This window comes from Thermochaetoides thermophila (genome assembly GCF_000221225.1).
Source record: "Thermochaetoides thermophila DSM 1495 unplaced genomic scaffold scf7180000011814, whole genome shotgun sequence".
In the NCBI taxonomy this organism is placed as follows: domain Eukaryota; kingdom Fungi; phylum Ascomycota; class Sordariomycetes; order Sordariales; family Chaetomiaceae; genus Thermochaetoides; species Thermochaetoides thermophila.
In genome coordinates, this window is record NW_006383030.1 from 1,785,427 (window position 1) to 1,798,301 (window position 12,875).

General features: G+C 52.5%; 4 protein-coding genes across 4 annotated transcripts; 2 read left to right on the forward strand and 2 right to left on the reverse strand.

Moving 5' to 3' along the window:
- Positions 1–2,043: 2,043 nt before the first annotated feature.
- CTHT_0015080 (uncharacterized protein) lies at positions 2,044–2,805 on the forward strand (the record flags this gene model as incomplete). Its single annotated transcript, XM_006691955.1, has 1 exon — positions 2,044–2,805. The coding sequence occupies one exon, from the start codon at positions 2,044–2,046 to the stop codon at positions 2,803–2,805; it is 762 nt and encodes a 253-aa protein (XP_006692018.1).
- A 572-nt stretch (positions 2,806–3,377) lies between these two features.
- CTHT_0015090 (putative endoplasmic reticulum protein) lies at positions 3,378–5,125 on the reverse strand (the record flags this gene model as incomplete). Its single annotated transcript, XM_006691956.1, has 2 exons — positions 3,378–4,852; positions 4,909–5,125. 2 exons carry the CDS (start codon positions 5,123–5,125, stop codon positions 3,378–3,380), a joined length of 1,692 nt encoding a protein of 563 aa, XP_006692019.1.
- Positions 5,126–8,414: 3,289 nt separating this feature from the next.
- On the forward strand, positions 8,415–10,575 carry CTHT_0015100 (MAP kinase kinase-like protein; the record flags this gene model as incomplete). The annotated part of the gene is made up of 2 exons (XM_006691957.1): positions 8,415–10,040; positions 10,099–10,575. The coding sequence occupies 2 exons, from the start codon at positions 8,415–8,417 to the stop codon at positions 10,573–10,575; spliced, it is 2,103 nt and encodes a 700-aa protein (XP_006692020.1).
- Positions 10,576–11,298: 723 nt separating this feature from the next.
- On the reverse strand, positions 11,299–12,131 carry CTHT_0015110 (uncharacterized protein; the record flags this gene model as incomplete). Its single annotated transcript, XM_006691958.1, has 3 exons — positions 11,299–11,509; positions 11,567–12,065; positions 12,122–12,131. 3 exons carry the CDS (start codon positions 12,129–12,131, stop codon positions 11,299–11,301), a joined length of 720 nt encoding a protein of 239 aa, XP_006692021.1.
- Positions 12,132–12,875: the final 744 nt, after the last annotated feature.

The window sequence follows — 12,875 nt, forward strand, 5'->3', positions numbered from 1 at the left end:
TCCACCACAAGAGAAGGTCGAGTTGGCATGTCATAAGGACAGACTGATCAGTGGAACACATGAAGAGGGCCTGTCAATAGGGTACACGAGGACGAGATGGCCAACGGAGAGCATGAAGAGGAAAGAGCGAACTGAATAGGCGTGGGTGACTGGCGCAAGGATAGACTAGCTGTTTCAGCGGGAATTTGCATCATAGCGGATAGGTTCTGTATGTTAGATGGGATAGATGGTTAGATCATAGGCATAATTCAATTCCAGGGTCATGCAATCACCATGCTCCTCGGCGTGCGAGTTCAGAACATTCCGGTTCTTCTATACGAAGAAAAAACAATACGTGAAACACAACACATAGGGTTCGCGTTCGACAGCGCGGAAAGGGCAGCGAGGAGGTTCAGGGGGAGGCAGGACGTAAGGCACGCGCCGTTTTCTGAGTCCATATTCGCAAGTTTTCACACTGGTGACGCATCCTCAATAGCACAGCGCTGCAGTTGCCTTTCTATTGTCCTTCATGGTTCGACCCAGTGGCCCACGAAACGTCAACAGAACTCTGGCCACATCCCCAACCTAGGCTTTCATGTCTTGGTATCTGATCCAAACAATCCAGACTACCGGCGTGCTTGTTCTTGCCGACTCCAGTTTCTTGATGCCATCTTAGACATCTTTCTGGGTTCAAGAACTTAGTTCACCAGGACTCGTGCCAGAATTTCAAAGTCGCCAAGGGTGAGATCCTCGAACAGTTGTGGCAGGAAAGGCACAAAAAACTCTCCTTCAACCATGTGTGCTAGAGGATTAACGCCAAAATGTGGGATCCCGCCTTTGGTTGCTCACGTCATTTCCTCTTTGATGAACCAAGCTGCCATGACGTGCTTTAAGAGTGAACAATTTGCATTATTAGGTACTGAAGGCCGCTGAACAGTAGCCAGACTCAGAACACTGGGCTTTACTTTGTTCAACAATAATCCCCGCTGGCCATGTCCAGAGGACAGCTAGAAGTCGCTCCACCTGCTGTCGGTGCCACCCTTGACAGCCCCATCGAGGACCTGATGGGTTCTGCCAGCTACACGAGCGCGGAGTTGGCTTACTTCACGCAGTCCAAGGTGGGCCTAGAGAAGAAAGAAGCCACTTTGACATTTTGGAGCAAGAGCTCAAGAAAGAGTGGGATCTCGTGAACGTGAAGGAATCCTGAATAAGCGAGAGGCAGAAGTTTCCAAGCGTATCAAGTCCTGCTCCAAGCTTCTGACCTGGAGAAGGATATCTGCAAAGAAAATGAAGAGCTCCTAAGAAGAGGGGCAGGAGCCTTAGAAGAGGGGATCGAAGTTCGTAAAGATCGAGGAAGAACTGAACTAATTTCGCGATAATCACAGCATAGTACGCGGCGATGAAAGGCCGATATAAGGAGGAAGCACAAAGAACACCAAAAGAGGAAGCTAGGTTTTGAGGAAACTTTTATTACTCGGGCGAGCTTGTTCAACAATCTGGAAGAGCTCATGAGGGATAGGGAACCGGGCACTTGGGGGCAAATGACCTCGTTGAGGAGTCGGTAGTGATACAGGATGCTTTACGAGATGTGTTCTTTTGCCTCTTCATGCAATAGCAACTATCGTGGTGAAATCGGAGAACACAAAAACAGTAGCAAAGAAGAGAATGTAAATCGGACCTAGTCTACAGGCTCTAATTGATTCGTAAGAGGTACAAATCCAGCATTGCAAACACTCGGCACTGCTTTCTCACTTTTTATCTAAATTTCCATAGCAGCAGAGAAAGGCCCAGTATTTTAGCCATTCACGTTACTTCGCCTTTTCTCTATGCAACCGACTTTCCTGAACCACTCCCCTCCCAAGCCACAGCGAGTAAATTGCCCCCATTTCTTCATCTCCAGCAGCACACCTCTCGCCTGTTGACTCCGATGACTAACCAAGCATCAGCAAGATGAATTCTGGTCCACTTGACCATATCTTATACCCAGAGGGTGAGTTGCATCTTCGAAACAATTTCATCTACCAATCGATTGTCAATCGTCGAGCTCAAGTGGTCAACGCCGTCATGGCTTCCATGCACAATGACGCACATCGGGTCGCTGCCAAGTTCGAGGCAGCGCATAGTGAGCTCATGAGGTCCTTGGCAGCCCATCGCTATTCCGAAGTGTCTCTCGAATACATCTGCTACCACGTTGAATCCACGGTCTGGGACACTGTTTTCCAGGGCACGAAGCCATTCCCTTTCCCTGAGCTTCCGAAGCGCACTGAGCCCCTTCTAAGCAAAGAATACGAGGTCTATTACCAGCGCAAGCTACAAGAGGAGCAGATGAGGCAAGTGCCTGCCGCTCAGCGGAGCATTGCTGGAAGTACTGCTGCTACTTCGTCGTCAGCGACAAGCAAGCGTCCGCTCGACATGACGACTCCCAGCTCCCCCATCGAAGGAGAGCCTGCCGCAAAGCGTCTCGATACCAGTAACGAGGTCATGCCAATTACGGCGGCTACCAGCGTTGAGATCGGAGCGACTCAGTCGACTTTGAGGCCTACCGGGATGAACTCGGCTCTGATCGACCAACTCCAGCACCTCAAACAGCGGCAAGATAGCCTCATTAAAGAACAGAAGGATTACGTCGAACACCAAAAGGAGCTTTTCAGAAAGTATAAAGGAATTCTCAAGAAACAAGAGCAACTCAAGGCGGATCTTGAGGTGCTCGAGGCAGAGTTTCGGAAGTCAATTTGGGTCAGCCAAGAGGACAAAAAGATCCACATACAGGATATTCCGCGCACGTGCTTAGTTCACTCAAGAGAGTCCAGTATTTCAAGATACTAGGTATTTGGAGGGAAGGACTAGAACACTGGGTTATGTCTGAGAAAGAGACATACGGTAAAGTTCACTCGCGGGTGTGGGACTTTTGTCTTCATGTACTCTATTGCTCAACGCAATGAACTGTACAGTTAATACAGTTAATCAAATTAAAGGTCTGGTATTTCAAAACAAGGTGCTGTGGGCATTGTGACACAAAAAGGAGAAAAAATAGGGCAAGGAGACTATGGACAAGTCTTTGCAACTCAAAACAATAGTAGTCATACTCAAGAGAGCCTAGGGCTAAATATTTGTGCCCAGGCAGGTCATGTATACCGCATCACAACCATCTCATGATACAGCCAACCTGATACCAAGGAAACCAATCACCTACCCGGCCCGAGACCCAATACTGAGAAGAGCCATTCTGTTGTACACCGTGACATGCATGATCCATCTACATCCTGTTACCACATTGCCCTGCCCATCCAAAGTGACCACAGCCTCTCCAAAAAAAAGGACACCAAAACGCCAATCATTACCATAACCATGACTCTCTCATTACAGTTACACAAGTGCCTCCTGAACATCAAAAGGCTTCACGAAGTAGCCGCCCACTCCACAACCTCCATCGCCATCACCACCAAGATCAACGTCGACGGCATGATCCAGATGACATAGCTATGAAACAAGATCTTGCTCATAACCGTCTCATACACACGATTCGACTGGCAAATCTGCGCCAGCTGCAGAGCGCTCGGCGCGCCCGTAAGCAGGAAGCAGACAATGACGAAAATTGGATCGTCCAGGATGCTGACCGGCACGTACTTTGCAAATAGGGCGAGAATAGGTGCCATGATAAGAGGGCACAGCAGCATGCGACTAATCAGCGACGCAACAAGCAGCTTCGTGCCGATTTGCTTCTCTTCAGGGTCGATCTCGGACTCTTCCTCGTGTATCTCCGTTCCGCGCGCCAAGTTGGCACCCAACACGACGAGGATCAAGGGGACAGCAACGCCACCAGTTTGCTGGATGGCGCTGGTGACGCTGGTGCGCATGAAGGACTCTTCGTCGAAGAAAATAGAATGAAGCTTGGGGACCGAGGCAACGAGCACGCCGATAAGCATTGCCCAAAGGGCAGGGCTCATGATCCAGACGAGGAAACTGTAGACAGACCGGACAATCCGGGCGCAGAAAGATATCAACACCTGAAGAGGCCGCGGGAGCGTGTCATACACGCAACAACAGACGGCACTGATGGACTGGCAGATCCTGGCGCAGACCTTGCCCGGGGCCCGACGCATGCGTACCAGAACGCTTTTGATGCCTTCCGGAGGTTCGGGATTGTCGCTGGCGCGAAGGCGGGGGAAGAAGTGAGGCTGCAAATCATCACCGAGGGTGTTGCCGTAGCCGTTAAGGCTCTTCTTCTTCCAAACAGATCCGTGCTCGTCATCTTCCGAATCGTTCGGGGAGGCTCTTGACCCGCCTGCGATCGGTGTACTACCGGCTGGTTCGTAAATGCTATGTGCGTTGTCCGTATGCGTTGGGCTGTCAGGACGGTGCTGGTAGACAAAGCGGTCGAGTTCGTCCGTCTCCTGGGAGGGATCGACGCCGTCGAGCAAACACTGGATCTCTCCGTCGTTTTGAGCTTCCTCGTGACAGCGACCTTCCTCGGCTGCCTCGTCGTTGTACTCTTCGTACGCAGATTTCGGTGCGAGCAGAACCTTTAAACCCCACGTCCACCGGGCCAGCTGGCCCAACTGCTGGAAGACTAGGAGATACAAGATACCACGCGCGGCTACCTCATCGTCGGTATCGCCAGGTATCCTGTCCCAATGAAGTCCCTTGAGTGTCTGCGATAATGAAATGACAAGGGACATAGGCAGAGAATTCGAGTTGCCAAAGACGCCCATAGCCGTGACGAAATTGCGGGGACGTCGGCCAAAGCCAAAGCATTTTGCAACTCCTCGAGAGACCAGCCATGAGATAGTTGTTTGGATTACGAAAATAATAGGGATGATACCCAAGTCAGCCAATTTGTCGGGGTTTAGTTGAGATGCAAGTTTCGTGAAGACTGGATCACGTTAGCTCCAACTCTTCTAGTTTTCTCGGAATCGAAGGGGAACGTACTTAGACATGGAGTGAAAAGCATCATATTAAGGTCTGCGAGGAATCTTTGCTTCTCGGCATCGAAGTAGCCCAAGCGCGCAATGATGTAGCCTGGCAAACTAACGCAGACAACTTCCAGCACAGCGCCGAAGACCAGCAGGATTAGATGGCCGAAAGACGGATGCGCATCATGCGGTTGTACATCTTGAAAGGTGGTGAAATTGGAGGGCGCCGTCATAGGAACTTGGTTCCAGGACGCAGTGGTCCCAGAAGCTATGCGCCATAACGTCGGCGCCCGTATTTCAAAAAGACCCATCAAGTGGTCAGCCAGGTGCTCAAGCACGATTGGGCTTGGTCGAGGATGAAGAGTGTGATGATGGTGAAGAAGGTTGATAAACAGGGGAGGAAGGGACCAGCCCAGGGTATTCGCGGAGAAGTCAGCTTCTTTTTGAATCAAGGGCGCAGCAATGGTGTCATTCGGCTTGGGCGGCGAGTGTCGAACACACGGAGGCGGAGCTGGTGGAGCGCGAGCTTGGTTGGTTCTCGGAGTTGTCCCGGTGCTGAGACACTTTAGAGACTGTGTGGATGGGCTGCTTTGACAGCGGTCTTTGACATAGGACACAAGGGGCGCTGGGCACGATACTTGGTGGTAGGGCTGCTACAGTCCTTTTTCTACAATGGCAGGGGACGACAAAGGATGGGGATCTTGCATAGCGCTGCCGCCAGCAGGGGACTGAGCTCATTCTTGAATGAGTTTTTTGCATTTTGCGCCTAGGGCTGAGGGAGACAAGCTCTCCGACGATAAGGCCTACCTTCCTCTCGCACGCCCGATCTTGGCTTGCCATCAAGACGTCGGAGCCGAAATGGCGGCGGTGATAAGATCAGCCACCGCTGCACCAGGCTGGTTGCAACCAGGCACACTTGGGACAAGCTGTTAACAGGAAACCTGCCATCTATCAGGGCAGCCAATCAAATGATGCAATGTCATCACTAGGAAGGCTGCTGGTGACCAGGCCTTCGTCTCGTCCTAGCAGATGGCCCCTGTCAAACTGCCTTGGCTCACTCTTTTGACCCACGCCAAGAATCAGGCGAAACAGATCGATAACAGCAGCGTGGGGCACTGTTCAAGTCATGACGTCGGCAGAGGTTCAACCGCTTGAAACGCTGCAAGCGATTAAACCGACGTTGTTAGCACTGTCGAAGTTCGAAACAACCGCGAAACTAAAGGGATAGGAATAAAATATGAGCTGGGATTCTGGTGGTTTGTTTATGTCGAATATGACTCTGATGAAAGCTTGAGCAAGCCTGAGGTGGATATGCAACAGAAAAAAAAAAATGAAGTTGTTTTCTTGCAAACCGCGGCATGTTGCAATGTTGCACAGAAAAAACGTGTTGCCGCGTCGCTCGCTGGTTGGCTGTGTCATGCCACTGATCCCACAGGCTCTCTGAGTCAAGAAGCAAGAGGTCTCCAACAAAGCCAATCGCTTCCAACAAACAAACTGCTAATATGCACATCACTGATAGCAGCGATTGGAGTCGCACTACAGTAGTATCCTTTCAGGTCCTCGAAGTCTGCTTACAACGGCAAATATCCAGTGTTCGGAAGAACCCAGGCAAACTTTAAATCTGGAGATGCTGGGCTGAGCAGCTGGCTGACAACTAAAACCTGTGCTCTGGTATCTGTCAGGGATCAAGAGGCTGAACATCGGACCAGGCGGCTTAATGTTGATCCAGGTAAGGTTGAAAGCGTCTTGTGTCCTCGGACTGACTCGTAGTCTTCATACTCTGGATCAGTTAATCGTCACTGTATTAATCGCAAACACTGGAAGAGTCAACAGTAATGGTGAAGGGTAAAGCAATCAACCCCAACTTGCGACGGATGGGACAGAAATTCAGATCAAAGCTCTTGAATGTAGACAAACAAATCACAAGGTAGGTAGGTTGGAGCTGGTATAAGTGTTGTCCTCTGAGCTACGAGCCGGGTATCGGTGAAGCCATCTTGACCGTCTGGACGGAATGGCCCCACTCCAGAGAAGCTGGTCCGGGGAAGCCGCTAGAGCCCAGCACCGCAGCATGGCATCGCCAGGCCGCGTCGATCACCATTCTTGGCAGCCAAGCTTCGCACTACGATGCCGTATCTGCATGTCATTTGCTTCAACGAGGGGCGGAAGAAACGCTCCTATACGCATGTGCATCAATCAGGCAACTGTTTACCTGATGGGACTTAAGGCGTATCAGTGATGCAGAAGTCTCAAAGATGCATGCAGCAGAATCAGAACAATAAAAAGTGCTCGCTGACAGACTTGGATCCAAGGATGTTGTATGACAAAAGTGTGAGGTTTACCCAGCTAAGGTAACTCGCAAGAAAGATCCAAGCTCAGGGCATAGGAAGGGCCGAGAATCAAGAGATCGTCAACGCAGGGAAGGACAGCACACAACAATTACAGTTCGCAATTCCCATTTCAGACGATGACCGGGAGTGCACGACAAGGTGCCACAAATCGACAGAACCTCCACCGAACCCGGGCGTCATTTTCTATTGCATGGGCCAGTGCGCCCAAGAAGCTGGTCTATCTCGCTCCCACTGTTGCTGCTCGCCGGCAGCTGTTCCCACGATTTCGGCCATTCCCACTGTGGATTCTGGCCGCTGGCAGCCGCTGCATGTGCCCGGGGAATCGCACTCGCGCAGATGGGGCTCCATCAGGCCCATCCAGTCCCCGCGAAGGACCAATCAAGCCTCACCTAAGCCAACCTCCAGCACGACGACTCGCCATGCGGTCGCTGTGCAGAAGTCCCTCCGCTTGCCACTTCAACAATTCCCCTTCTGCGCTTCTACAGCACAGCAGCACAGCAGCGCACCGGCACCGCAAGAGTCGGGGAGACGTGCTTTTCCAGAAGTGTCCCCTGAAGGCGGCATCAATCCCCTGGCCCCGACAATTGCTAGCCTTGCAGCTTCTGTCCCTTCGGCATCTCCGCGCCTGTCGAGGAAGCCTAGAGCTGTCAAATCCGATTACCGATTCTTGATTTTGTCTCTCTGCTTCTGCGACTTTGCAACTCGTCTCTCGCTCCCGGCCAAGTTCCCATCCCGATCCCGTTCACGCCAGCTCACCGCACCCGGATACCAGGAAGAAAGAAACTTAAACGGCCCGTGCAATAGGTATCCCCTGTCGACCGCCGCCAGCTCATCGTTCTTCTTTATTTTGCCGCGTGGCTGTCAACTTTATAGAAAAGCAGGCACAAGCTTCCCGCGACTTTACAGCTCTGACAGCTGCTTCTTCTGTCTCCCCTCTCCCCCAAACCCCCCCTTTTTTTTCAACGATCTGTGATTTCACTGCTTCGTTGGCGTGCTAGTCTGGCAACTTACAGCCGACTGTGGCCTCTGTGCGTCTCATCAAACATCGCTACGTCAACATACCGCCGCTTCGCTTCTTCGACTTATATGCTCCTCTTCGCTGCCGCATGTAAGCGATAGGAGGTCCTACTCGTCTCTTTTTTTTTCCCTGATAGCCGCTCACGACGTCTCCATCATGGGCGGCCTTCCCTCTGACTCAGAGCCGGCCACACCGGCTGAGGAGCTTCCCCCGAGCCAGCCGACCTCGCCTAGCTCTCCCGAGTCGTCGGATGAAAGCACTCCCCTCGATGCCCCTAGCTCTACCTCCGCCTCAGAGACTGCTCCAGGTGTCTCTCCGGGTAGCACTGGTAGTGCTGGTAGCGCCGGCAGCACCGCTAATGCCAGCTCCGAGCAGCCGCCTCGTCGAGTCCCATCCCTCAGAGCCATATCCGATCCTCAGAACACCGGTGCTCCCCTCAATCCAAGCTCCAGCGTCACTGGCTTGCTCAGTACTGCCAGAAGACCAACACCAAGCGCGAGCAGCATCCCATCTGACCTGCTCCAAAAGGCACGAGCCTTGCAGGAGCAACGTCTGAGTATGGGTTTTCGCGGTCCCGGCTCACCCGTCAACATGAATATGCACATGAACATGCCGCAGCCCATCGGCCCGGGCGGTATTCCCGCCAATTTCAAGTTACCCCCCGGAATGGGCAGGCCAATACATCCCGGCTTCCCCAAGTCTGCTCCAGCCGTGCCAGGAGCTGTTAGAAAAGCTCCTGGCCTGAGTGAGAGGAGAGCTATGAAGCTGGGAAGCCTGTCCGGTTCCAACAGTCCATCACCAGCTCCCACGCCGAAGCTTGCTGACCTGGGCGAGGTATCCAAGGCACCGGCTCTCAACGGCGAAGGGCGAGGCTCAAAGTTCAGCGACTTCTCCAAGTACATCGACACCGAGAAGGGTTGGATCACCTTCGAGGGCGCAGCGACCATCACCCGGACGGGGGTCAACTTTGCTAATGGCCAGACCTTCTCCATCTCGCTGGACGAGATCGAGGTACTTGACGAGCTGGGCAAGGGCAATTACGGTACTGTCTACAAAGTGCGACATGCTCGACCCAAGGCCCCGCGTTTCGGGCAGGGGCTGAGTGGCTTCCGAAAGACACCTTCGGCGCAATCGCCATCTGAAGAAGCCGATGCCGCGTCCCGGGAGATCTCCTCGGCAACTTCTACAAGCGGAGGAAGCGGCCGTACAACCTCGGGTGTGGTCATGGCCATGAAGGAGATCCGCCTCGAGCTAGATGAGGCCAAGTTCACAACAATTCTTAAGGAACTTGTCATCCTGCACGAATGCGTGTCTCCTTATATTATTGACTTCTATGGTGCCTTCTTCCAGGAGGGAGCCGTCTACATGTGTATTGAATACATGGATGGAGGCAGCATCGACAAGCTGTATGCTGGTGGCATACCTGAGAGCGTTCTGCGCAAGATCACGTATGCGGCGGTCGTCGGTTTGAAGACGTTGAAAGAGGATCACAACATCATCCATCGCGATGTTAAGCCAACTAATATCCTTGTCAACACCCGCGGGCAGGTCAAGATCTGCGACTTTGGCGTGTCGGGTAACTTGGTTGCTAGTATGGCCAAGACGAATATCGGCTGCCAGAGCTACATGGCTCCAGAACGCATCAGCGGCGGTGGTGTTGCTAATGGCACATACAGCGTCCAGAGTGATATCTGGAGCTTGGGGCTCACCATAATTGAGTGTGCCATGGGCCGGTATCCCTATCCTCCTGAAGTTTCTAGCACCATCTTCGGCCAGCTGAGCGTAAGCAGCCCTTTTGCCCCTGCCCTTGTGAGACTACAAATCACTAACATCTTGTCAGGCCATCGTCGACGGTCCTCCCCCCTCCATCCCTGCCTCAGCGAATTACTCCCCCTCCGCGCACGACTTCGTCCGCTGCTGCCTCAACAAGATTCCCTCCCAACGCCACACCTACCCCATGCTCCTCGCCCACCCGTGGATCGCATCCCTCACCAAACCCGAAACCATCGCCGAAGACGCTGAGGCCGAGGCCGCCGCCACAACGGCAGAGACCTCCGGCAGTCTCGAAGACGCTGCTGCTGCAATGCAGGCTGCACAAAAGAGTCTTGAGGGGCTCAAGCTCAACCATCCTGGTGGGAAGCTGGCTGAGGGGGATTATGAGGTCGCTGAGTGGGTTAAGAGTGTGTTGGAGAGGAAGAAGAGTGAGGGAGTGAAGCCTGGAAAGGCCGGGGGTAACAAGCCCGCGTTGCATGCCGCGCCGCTGAATAAGATCGGCAGTGGTGGCGGCGATAGCATGTCCGAGACGAAAGCCTCTTAGGAAGGGGAATGAAATGGGTTAAGTGAGGCAAGAGTTTTGTATTGGTTGTTGTATATATATATATGCCTTACTTACATTATCCCTATGATTTTATAATCCGGCTTCTGGGGGTTTGTTAACTTCTTATGGACGGGTTTGCGGGGAAGGGTAGAGAAACTGGGCTTCGGGTTGATTCATTGAGCGAAATGGGGCAGGTTATTATGGCAGCATGAGAAGACACGAAACAAAAGGAATGAAATGGAAGACTTGAGGAATCTGAATGCACTTCAACACTATGAACCTGGACGGACGTGTTGATGAATCAGAGACTATGGATAACTAGCAGCATGTCAAATTTATGTTGATAATTTCAATATCATAACATCACTGCTCCTCTCCTCTCGAAAGTGCGCTAGCTTGGAATGCTATTAACTGTGTCCATATGCTCATTCATTTTATTCCCTGTCTCATCATGAACGAGTGTCTTTCATAAACTGTGTGGTATCTTAGTGAAGCGAGCAATATAGACAAGCACAAAAACTGGCTTCGATCTTCTCCATTGTCACCAATCAGCAACATTACCATGATGACACCTTGCCCCTTTTTCCTACATCATTAAGTAGCTAGCCATGCCATGTCCTTGAATCCCGACCGTAATTTCGACCAAGATAAAGGAATTTTCGTCATTCATATCGTCATGACATCCTCCCCTCTCAAGCATCAGCCCCCTAAATATTTGGTCACTTAAGCATACTCATTCTTGACCCGCCCAGGGCGGTTGAAAAAGCGGCTACGTGGGCTACCATCCTTACTCTTACGCATACCCATGCAGAACAGGATGGTAGCGATGAATAGCGCGGTAAAGGAACCCCAGCTGAAACCGAAGGCATAGCGACCCAGGGCGGCCTCGCGGTTTTCATCGTGGAAGGCGTTACGCAGCTTGACGAAGGTAGCACTGCTTAATGTCAGCAAAACTCATTGCCGGGAAAAAAAAGTTATAGAGGCCACTCACGTCATCAAGCTCACAGCCACAGTCAAGAACACCAGCGCGATAGTCGACACCAGCCCGGCCACAGCGTTGCCCAACCGGCCGATGAACCCCAGCCAGCCGGTGAACCAAGCAACCACCTCAAAGAAGAGCGCAATCAGGTAGAAAACCCAAGCGAAGCGCCACATATACCAGTAATAATCACTCGTCGACCCACCTCCATGCTTGCCGATAAGATCCTCAAACGCCCCATCGACATCTCCCTCGCGCAGACGGCCCCAAGCATCACCAAGTGCCCGCGCCGGCCTTGCCGGGCTGCAGTTCTGGTTGTTGAGGCCGCAAACGCGGAAGAAGGTCCATTGCGTGATGGGCCGCGCGTCCGGGGACATGCCGGCAGTCTCGGCGCGCAGGAAGTAGGTTTGCCGCAGAGGCGTGTGTCGCGATTCGCCGGAGAGGATGACGAAGAAGAGCATCACAAGCGAGCCCGAGAGGAGGAGGAGCGCCAGAGGCGCAGGATTGAAGCCTGGAAGGGGTTAGGCGTGGGGGATTAAGAGGCTCAGGGGGAAAGGGGGGACGTACGGCCTGCCATGTTGGATGTTGCAGTGCCTAAGGAGTGAGTTGTTGAGTCAACTTGATGGTAACTGGATAAACTGACTGGGATTTAGCGAAAACCCCTGAGATATATGCTGTCTGCTTTAGGTTCGAGGAGATGGCGTCGCCCGGTGATACATCAGTGGCGGTGTACCAAGTGGGCGGGTTGCTCCGACCACGATCCAGCAGCAGCAAGCCGAGCACCGCAATTTCGTGACGATGCTGATGACGTTTGCGTCGTTCGTAATTACGCCGCAGCCAACAACAGCACTGGATCTTATTAATGCATCCACGGTTGTGGCTATGAAGGTGCAGTCTTTTTCTACTCAAACTCAGCACAAGGAGGGTGATACTGGTGGGGAGTTGGGAGACAGGCGTCGCATCCAGGTGACATGGCCCGGGTCGGCATTAATAAAAAGAAGTCAAAAGGGACCAGGAAAGGGCATAGCTACGTCGTCTCTGGCACCCAGGATGGGCGTTACAACGCACATGCGCCCTCCATCAGCTTCCCGCTTCTGGTCTGGCCTGACCAATTCTTGTCCCCAAAATTTTGGTTGTTCTTGCCTCATTCAACCACTGTTCAGGCTCGGCAGTATGACATGTGGATACCAGATGCACGGAAGATGGTTGACCTGACAGACAAAGCTGGGTGGGCCTTGCCATTGCAGCTGAGCCCTGGCTGACGCACACACTGAATCCCCGCTTTTTGTGCTCTATGACCAATCAGATCTGCTAACGGTTT